The sequence below is a fragment of the Macaca fascicularis genome, chromosome 5 (genome assembly GCF_037993035.2).
Source record: "Macaca fascicularis isolate 582-1 chromosome 5, T2T-MFA8v1.1".
NCBI classification, from domain to species: domain Eukaryota; kingdom Metazoa; phylum Chordata; class Mammalia; order Primates; family Cercopithecidae; genus Macaca; species Macaca fascicularis.
In genome coordinates, this window is record NC_088379.1 from 160845832 (window position 1) to 160856492 (window position 10661).

A 10661-nucleotide genomic window follows, 5' to 3' on the forward strand; every position below is an offset into this window, starting at 1 on the left:
ATCCAGTAATAAAGCAAATGATTCGGTGGTAAAACTTAATGTACAAAAATGAAGATAGAATCTGAGAAGCAAAAATCATTCTAACTAGACATTGACTGAGAAACTGCTGGGACAGAAACACTTTCCATACGAGGGAAGGCTGAATGATCTGTTGAGGTTTCCACTGCAGACAAATTGAGACTATCCACCTCTCGTTACGGGTTTGACTTTCCCTAGTTGGCAGGTATTCCCTATGCCAACAGTGAGGGGTGCAGACAGGTAGGGGATGTCAGCAAAGCATGCACGCACCCCTCAAACATCTGCCGGCTAGGTGGGTTCACTACGCATTATAGGTCATTCCCACCCACAACTGCTCTTACCACTTTTCTTCCTATTTCAAAGGCACCTCCTTCCACCACTTCAGAATAACTCACAAGCTGCAGCCCTTCCAACTCCCATGTCCTCAGCAAACTTTGAGTCCTTTTTCAAGGTCAATTGCTATATTCATTACAGTATTTATGTATTTCTTAATCAGTAAGCATGTTTAAACTGTGCTACATGTCTATTAGCTTTCTGTCTTTTAAAAAATAGGTCATTGATTAAGTTCCTAGGTAGCGTGACCAAACCTCATTTCTCCCATAATCCCTGTCATGTTACTGCTCAATTCCGCATAGGTGGTGATTTTCTGGAATATATGTGTCACGTTATGGCTGAACTGACTACTGACTATACTTTTATAAAGACCCACGGATTCAAAGGCATATGATCCTGTGAAGATGGGGGCAGGTTTTCTGATAGAGCTTGCAAGATGAGGCTTGAGAACCCAGGAGATTCAGTCACACTGTTGGTAAATTTATCCATTTTCATTTTACTTTTTCACTTTTTTTTTCTTGAACCATTTAAGCCTTTAATGCTCATGTTTACCTTCTCCAGTCTTCCATCTGCTATTGTAAAGAAAGCTTGGTATCTGTGATACAGCTACTGGGAAGTATCCCTGAGTTACTGTGTTGGTGGCAATAACAATTAGTAAGAGGACACAGCTTCAGGAATAAAAGTCAGGGCTTTAACATTTGCCTCTCATTCCTCTAGAGATTCTCCTTTCATTGTCATTTTGGATGACTTAGATGTGATTTTCCTGGAGAAATGATGGGTTCCATTACAAGTTTGATTAAATTCGACATCAAAGCTGCCTTTCAATGCTTAGATGATTAGAAAAGAAGAGGGATTTAAACTTACCGTCTGCTGGTTTCTCACTTGTGTCACAACATGCTTGTCCCGCCAGTCAAATCTTAATGGCCAAGACACATTGGGGATGGACCTATGTACTTCTGCTGAGTATCTGGGAAACTTGGAAGGTTTGCTTCTTAAATAAATGGCTGAGCAGAAACATAAAATGAAAAGACAACCAATATTATATTACAATGCATCATATTATATGTAATATATATTTGTTATATATAAAGACAACCAATATTACATTACATTACAGAGAGACAACCAATATTATATTAAAAGACAACCAATATTATATTCTATTATATCCTTGGGATCCTTTGGGAGGAACTTTTAAAGAAGAAACAGTAGCCTTCTAGTAGACCTGCTATTTTAGATTTTTCCTTTGTGCTTTTCTATAATATAAAATGCATTCATTAAAAACTACAAAAGAGAATTCCTACAATAAGGCTGGAGTTGACACATAAAATGACTTGTTTGATAAAGCCAGGTCAATAATAAAAATAAGTATAATTGACATCATTTTTTTCTATCATAACCCATGGAACCATGTGTGCCCTGAACAGAAATAGCACTAGAAAACTGCAGAAGTGATTAGACAATTACCCTTAAGAGCCACATGGAAATGTGCATAATTATAATATTCATTTCTTAAGCAGTAATTAGAAGACAGTGGCCATGAATTTATTTTCTTATGTGAGCACATGGTACATGCCTGACACTTAGTAGGTAAATAGTTAATAAATGTTAACTATTACTCAATTTATTAGATTTGCAATTAAATATTTATCAAAAGTTAAGCAAGCAAATTAAAATCAGGGAATCACTCAAATGGTACCATCGCACCATACCTTTAAACTCTTCAGGAAACAAATAGGAAAACTGATTTATTCCATAGAAGGCGGTGGAGTTTTCACCGGGAGATAAAGAATTCAAGTATCTATGTCTATTAAGGCTTTCCTAGAAGAAAAACAAAAACTATTTCATATCTACTATGTCAGTTTTCCAACGTAAATTGTGTATAACTAACTTGGAGATATTTTTCCATTATAAAGTTAAAGGTTGATTTCCTTCAGACTACAATGTAAAGTTGTATAAGATATCCATAGGAAATTCATAAACATTTTCTATTAGAATTATTATCTAATTTCAGGCATTTTTTGAGGCTGAGAAAAGTGTATTTTATTCATTTATAATTCCCCATCACCAGGCTTGTTGCAAGCATTCCATATACAGCTATTAAAGTATTGACATAGTGGGAAAAAAGAAATAGACTGCAAATAAACACTGGACACTAGAAGCAAATTGTCACCTATAGACATTCACTCATGTGGTTAAACAATTATGAATATGGAATATGTCCTCTTCACCTTTGTGTTTCCCAGAACTAAGTAATGAAGCATGAAAAACAGACTGAGTAAATAAATTAATAAATCAATCTGATTTTATTAAAGCTTTATAGATATCTCTATCTCATGTAGGGCACAACGGCTCTGTGACAGATGCAATTCTGGAAATATTTGAAGACAGCTTGGTTTCTCTATCTGGAGGGGAAATGTGACCATTATTTACTGATTTCTGAACTTTGAATTTTGTGATAATTTATCTTAAGCTTATCTTTTATATAAACATGCTTCAGTTTCGTAATACTAACCAATTACGTAGAATAAATAAAATTTCAGGGGGCTATCAATTTGGTACCTTTTCAACCCTAGTGCTTCTAAGTATTTGTCTATGTACTTCTGTGTTTATTGTATGTCTGTCTCAAAAACCTCTAAGCAAAATGATGACTCCTTATATGCCTTATTCCTTACAGTGATACCCTCACATAGCACATGCCTGGCACTCAATAAATCCTTGATAAGTATTTGTTGGTGAATAAGTAGATAAGTGACATTTTCCATATCATGCCCTTAACAACTTTAAGCTGTTTATTTTTAAGTAAATTATTTCTGGAACTTGTCATAATCTTATTTTTTTTTTCCTTCTGTGCATACCTAGGAAGATTGCTAATCAACAAATTAATAAAGTTTTTGAGGTACTTAAAAATAATCTTGACAAAGCAAGGCTTTCAATATAACCTGGATATATAAATGTAAAAATAGAACTAGAATACAAAGTAATTCTGTATATGGCAAATGACAAATGTAAGCCAGAAATTATTAACTGCTAAGGAATGCAGAGGATTCATTCAATCAGTAAGTACCGCCTGGCCATCTTTGTGAGCTGGAGTAGTCAGGAAGGCACTGAGAATGCAGGATGTTAAGAATGCACAGGAGAGAATGTGGCAGCCATGAGAATGCCTCTCAGCCTTCTTTCTATAGGGAGTTTAGTTGCTGCTAGTTGAATCTCCATGATCCCACTAAGGGAAGCCACAGTTCTTATGGGCTGCACCTAGCTCATGACTGAATGCTAAGGCTTGCTATTTGGGGGACTAATGGGACTCCCCTGAAAGCTGGTTTTTGATTAATGACTCCCTGATGACCTTGCCAAACCAAACTTTCCTTGGACTATGAGACAGCATGGAACTCTTCCCCAACCTTCTTTCCCTTTTTCCTTCACTCAGGGTTAGAATTACATTGCAATCAGATAGCTCTACCTGGACCTCTCCCTATTCGTTCACAGGAGTTGCTCCTGTGATTGATTTAAAAAAAAGAAAAAAGAAAAAAAGGCTGGGCACGGTGGCTCACGCCTGTAATCCCAGCACTCTGGGAGGCCGAGGTGGGTGGATTACCTGAGGTCAGGAGTTTGAGACCAGCCTCACCAACATGGTGAAAGCCTGTCTCTACTAAAAATACAAAAATTAGCTGGGCGTGGTGGTTCATGCCTGTAATCCCAGCTACTCAGGGGGCTGAGGCAGGAAAATCATTTGAAGCCAGGAGGCGGAGGTTGCAGTGAGCTGAGATCACACCACCGCACTCCAACCTGGATGACAGAGCAAGTCTCCAACTCAAAAAAAAAAAAAAAAAAAAAAAAAAGAATGAGAAGACATGAATAACCAATTTACCAATATTAGAAATGAAAGAACAGCCATGATTACAGATGCTTCAGGCATTAGAAGAATAATATTTTGACAACTTTATGACAATAACTTGGCAAACTGTACAATATGGACAAACTTTTTGAAAGGCACAGATTGCCAAAGATGAAAGGAGAAACAGAAAATTTGAGCAGCCTTTTATCAGCTAAAGACATTAAATTTGTAAGTGAAAACACTCACAAAGAAAACTTCAGGCCCAGATGGTTTTTTGGTGAACTTTATACAATGAAGAAATAAGTAATACCAATATTATCCTTTGAGAAAGTCAAGAAGAAGGGAACAAGCTGCAACTTAAATAAGAACAGTGTTACCCTGATTCTAACAGAAAAATATATCTAAATAAAATAGAACTACATACCAGTATCCCTCATAAATATGCTGTAGATGCAAAATCCTTCATAGCAAACCAAATCTAGCAATATATGTAAACGACAATACATTGTGACCAAGTGAAGTTTATTCAGAAATGCTAGGTTGGTTTAAAATTTCAAAATCAATCATCAGTATGGTACATCATATTAGCAGAACCAAAAAGGAATACACCACACACACACACATGCATGCACATGAGGTACAGGCTGGTACACCCTTTGGAGATCCTTAAAATTACACAAATTTTTTCATTAAGAAAATCTAATTCTAGGAATGCATTTTAGACTCTTGATTGTAGGCAATGCTATACGTGTTCGTTCTACACATGTGTCTGCGAGGTGAGGCAGTAGTTGAGCCATATACTCTATTTAGTTGGAGAGCTAATGCAAGTTTATCTTACTAGATCATTTGTGACATCTACGAGTAAAACAATATATTGCCACTCAAGTTGGCAAATGCCAGATGAAACAAACTTATATATCGTTGTCAGGGAATTCCCCTGTACTTCTCTTAATTTTTGTGTGGCCTTATGAGGGTCATTTCACCATCCAAAGTTTAGTTGTTCTGGTTGTGAAGTAGTTATAATAACACTAATTTAATAATGAAATAAACTAATACATTATTTATTTATTTTATATATTTATGTCCCTATTTTTCAATGATGATTCCAGTAACAGTTACTTGGTTTTGGTCTTGTGCCATGTGTTTGAAAAGCCAAATATCTCCACATATATTTTCTATTTGTTATCACTTGATATACTGTTCTTTGATTTATGTCAGCAGCACCAGTATCTGCAGGACTTCTGAAAATGTTGCTGTCTTCCACTTGTTCAACCAGGAGACAACTTCTAAAATAATTCCATTTGCCATTCCGGTGTAATGACTCCTGTCTTTTGACAGCTCTCCATAGCCCATGTCAGGGCTACTCAATCTTTATACGAATTGTGGACTTCTTGCCAAGAGCAAAATACTCTAAACCACTAAATGCTCTGCTTCCTCTTCTTCCTACCACTAATCCCTACCCACTTGTTTTGATTTTGCAAAACCATTAATAACATTAAAAGTACTTTCCTGGCGGCTTCTGAACACAGCATAATAATAATAATAATTATTATTATTATTGTTGTTGTTATTATTTTGAGATGGAGTCTGGCTCTGTAGCGCAGGCTGGAGTGCAGTGGCGCGATCTCCGCTCACTGCAAGCTCCGCCTCCCGGGTTAACGCCATTCTCCTGCCTCAGCCTCCTGAGTAGCTGGGACTACAGGCGCCTGCCACCACGCCCCGCTAATTTTTTTGTATTTTTTTTTTTTGGGTAGAGATGGAGTTTCACCGTGTTACGCAGGATGGTCTCAATCTCCTGACCTCAATCTCCTGACCTCGTGATCTGCCTGCCTCAGCCTCCCAAAGTGCTAGGATTACAGGCATAAGTCACCACGCCCGGCCTCTTTTTAATTTTGCAACAATTTGAAATGTCTTACCATTGCTGTGCAACTTTTGGCTATATACTCAACCTCTCTGAGCTTTATTTCAATCAACAAATGGAGTAATACTGATCTGGCAGAATGTAAGGATTAAATAAAATAATAATTGCAAAACACATATTACAGACTGGCAAAATAAATGCTCAGTTAAAATACTCTCATCCTCTATCTTCCTTTTCTTTTAAACAGAGTATTTGGATTATAGAAATGGTGCTCAAAGACCATACTTTCAGATTCACTTGGAGCAAGTATTTCTCATGGCATTAGAAATGAGGATCAATATTATCTATTGAAAGCAATCTGTTGCTTTCATGGTAAAATAATACTATCAGTATATCCAAGAATATTTATTCTCATTTATTTATTCTTTTATTTGCTATACACTTAGCAAGCTGACTAACCTGGGTTTCGCATCATTTAAAATTTAAAAAGCCCTATATTTTATTTCTTGAATTATCGATTCTCTTAAGTGACTTTTCCGGTCTCTCTTGATTCTAGCTATTAAAGATTTCATAGAAGCATCACATACTGAGAGTTTGTATGAGGCCCTTGCTGCTCATTACATCCAACATCCTCCGGTAGGTAAAGGATCAGTGAGCAGATGTTCTCAACAGAGGATATGATAGTGAGCACATTTAGAGTAGCCGTCTCTAAAGTCATATAGAATATTAAAGACCTGAACCTTCACTTCATTTATGAGAGGAAAAACGTAAAGTTTTGATGAATACATAGGAAACATCTCATTGATGCTTTTGAAAAGTGCAGATGTTTAAAAATTAGATCTTACATGAGAAAAATTAGAGCTGGTAAGTCAGAACAGTCTTTGAACAGATTTGGTGAAAAATAACTACCTTCACCTTTTTGTTGTTATTGTTGTTGTTAAATGTGTTTAATTGAATGAGTTACAAAGGGAGATACCAGATTCCCGAACAGAAGGTAACTCAGAACCTAAGAGCTTGAGGAAATTATCCTGATTATAAAACCAGGAAAAACGTGTCCCTTGGGCATTGGTAGACCTTGTGCTACTAAATCTCTATTTATTACAGGTAGAACCTCTCAACTTTATACCTAGGACCCTGTCCCTGTAAGACTCTGTCCCTAAAGCTATCCTTATTATGACTTCTAGCAGCCATCCTTCTAAGAGGTAGAATCTCTTAAAGCTGCCTTTGTGTGTGTGTGTGTGTGCACGTGCACTGGAGGTGATCACTTATTTGAACTGTGATTTAAATGTAATATGTTTCTAAGCAGTGTCTTCCATATTCTAATTTCCTGCCTGTTAACCTAGCTAGGATGCTTCATAACTACACTAAAGGAGGTTGATAAGAACTGCAGAGTAGTCAGTCATGAAGCATCCCAGCAAGGCCAAACAACAGAGGATGGGTTCAGTCTGATCATAAAACAGAATAACTATTGACAAGAGACTTGAACCAGTCTCATGAGGAGGTGAGGCTGCAGTTTTAAAATTCCTCGGAAACCAACATTTTTCTTACAGGATCAGAAAGTCCTTCCAGCAATCTCAGGCATATTGGCCCTCTTACCTTTCCAGCTGTGGGTAACCACAGTCTTAGACAATGCTTGGGTTAGGGTAAGTTAAGAGGAAAATGGTCATGTTCAAAATGATCTAAGAGCAGAAACCCATGGAGGGTGGCTTGAGGGGTTCTCAGACATTTCCTTAATCTACTCCCCTGAGGGGAAAAGTCTGTGAAATCTTTCTCACAGACTGCCACTAAGTAAGAATAAATGGAATCATGTATTTTCTTCTTGCATGTACTCAACTGTTTCTAAAGGACTAAGCGAATCCTTTACGAGCAAACTGTTTTCATTTCTCTACAAAGAAAGCTCTTGGCCACTGAATGCACTAAATACAAAAGGTTGAAAGGATTGTTAAATTGAATGCAAGTATTCATTCCAAGTGTTTTATATGAATTAACTTAGTCCTGTATAAAGGTAATTGCTAACATTACCCGCTCTTCACATATGAAAAAATCTGAGAAACAGATACATGATTTGCCTAAGGTCACACAACTAGTATTTGGTGGAGGGGTATAGTTATTTGGCCTGCAAGAAATCCACCGAAGGGACATAAACTTTAAGGGACTTCATGTCTGTTTTATCAGCTGAAAAGGCAGTGAACATCTATTATTTTTTCCCCATTGATATCTAGGTTTCCTTCCACTAATCATGATGATTTATTTGCCCTTATCAACATATGCAATGATGTGTGTATTCCCTTACAGTGAATCCCATGTATTATCCATGGGATGAGTTTTATATTGAAATTATCAGAGATGCCTAAGGTACTTCGGAAGATCACTTTATCTTCGGCACTTTAAACTCACTGTTTGTCTTGCATTCCATTACTCAGACTTTTAACAACTTTCATTTGCAGATTTTGAAGTTTCATAGGATAAATCATAAATTGTACACATAGATTTAAAATGTTCTCCTTGGGAGTGCTTTAGTTTCTGGAAATTGCAGTAAATCTGAGGATGAGCAAAAAGGTAAAATATTTGTATACAATATTAAAGCATTGCTGAGAATTTCTTGGAAGACTTAGGAGTTGTAAACTTTAGATCAGTGATTCTAACTGAGGATAATTTTGTCCCTCATTTGTCATACTGGGGATTGTTACACTGGTGGGATGCCACTGGCATCTGGTGCATAGAGCCCATGCATGCTGCTATTCACCCTACAATGAAGAGGAAGGCCCCCCACACCAAATCACTATCCATTCTCAAATGTCAATAGTGCCACTGTTGAGAAGCCCTGGATTAGAACAATAAAAGCTTTTTAAAGGATACATTTTTATAAATCACTTTTGAAAAGTTTCTGAGACAAAGTATTTTCTATACAGTGTACTGAACTCTGTATAAACATAATGCAGATATATATTTACTATGTATGATAACTGTGTAGTCAGTATTTGTGTAAGCATGCACACAAAAAGATTGAATTAAAAATACATTCTTTTGTGAACTACTTGGGAGAATCTATTTCTCTAGTGTATAAGTGTTTATATTCTTCTTTCTATTTACAGGAAAATGGATAATACAATGTTTAAACATAATGATAGTCATTTTTTGTGTACATTTCTTAGAGCATAGCACATGTCTTATTCTCCACTGTACCCCTCAGAAAACCCAGACCAGTTCTTTAGACACAATAGAAATTAAATAAAGTATTGGATGAATGTATGGGAAGATGAATGAACGAATGAATGAATGAATTATAATCTATGATTTTAAGTTTATGTTTCCATTTAGCCAATGTATACTTTAAGTGAAAATTGTCAGAAAAAGTCTGCAGAACAACATTATCTAACATCAAATTCATGTTTTTATCTTTATATAAGGTAAAACATGGGTCTCAAACCCCTTGGCCATGGACCAGTACTGGTGGTGAGGGGCCTGCGAGCGAGCATTACCACCTGAGCTCCACCTTCTGTCAGATCAGCAGCAGCATTAGATTATCATAGGAGCACAAACCCTACTGGGAACGGCGCATGTGAGGGATCTAGTTTGCTCCATCCTTATGTGAATCTATGCTTGATGATCTGGGGTGGAACAGCTTCATCCTGAAATCATCCGCATCCTTCTCACCCCACCCCCACACCCCAGTCCGTGGAAAAACTGTCTTCCATGAAACCAATCCCTGGTGCCAAAAAGTTTGGGGACCACTGAGGTAGAAAATAGGTTTTAAAGTTTTCTTGGATAAAGCCTATTTGGAGGACCTAATTCCAGATTTCAAGGGACTGATTATGGCAAGCAATATAAGTGGCTCATTAGTTAGGATCACTTGTTATAAAGATGCTACGGCCATCTATTTACACATAAATAAACATTCCTAAATGTATAATCTCATAATAATATAACCTGTGTCATTATGGCAACTGGTCTTAAGGTGAAGCTTCTGAAATTTTATGTAAAATCACATGTGCTTTGGCATAGATACTATTCTAAAGTGACAGTATCAAACTTTTATTGGATCCAATATTGGGTCTTCGCCTCCCAAAGGATAAGAATGCCAAATGATCTGTGGTAAAATAATGAGTATCAGTAAATATGAGGGCAAACCTAGGTTTTGGCACAAAGGAAAGTAGTAGGCTGAATCCAACAGTTAAGAGCTTCCTGAGCACTAGAAGTTTCTAAAGTAGTGAAAGCGCAGAGACAAGGGGTGTCATCCAAAGTCAGGTATCTTGTGAGGCATCCCATAATAAACCATAGAGGAGTCTAGGTTTCACTGAACAGAATATAATATTCTGTGGGAAAGTCATGGACTAACTTAACTTTCATGTAAGGTGCATCCCCAGGAAACTTACAAAACTATCTAAGGCTAAGATTAAAACAAATTAAAAACCTTCACCATTCTCTAAACCCATGATCATGAAAGACGTTACTAATTAATCAAGGACTTTCTTGAACCAGATCTTCAGCTGCAAAACCCTGTGTCATCAATTCACCAATGAATTCACTTGATTTCAACAAGAAGTTTCATGGTTACCAAGGAGGCAGGGCCTTTTCCACGTTTCCCTGTGTCCAGCTCTCTATCCCAAGTCC

At 36.9% G+C, this 10661-nt stretch overlaps 1 protein-coding gene across 2 annotated transcripts in view; it reads right to left on the minus strand.

Annotated features, from left to right (window-relative positions):
* The window catches only part of CTSO (cathepsin O), a 29890-nt gene that overhangs the window by 17142 nt on the left and 2087 nt on the right, over positions 1–10661 (minus strand). For both annotated transcript variants that reach the window (XM_065545638.2, XM_005556153.5), the window contains exons 2-3: positions 2064–2172; positions 1216–1355 (exon numbers count right to left, since the gene is read on the minus strand). In XM_065545638.2, the coding sequence (XP_065401710.1) occupies positions 1216–1355; positions 2064–2172 (249 nt within the window). The remainder of the gene's footprint in view (positions 1–1215; positions 1356–2063; positions 2173–10661) is intronic.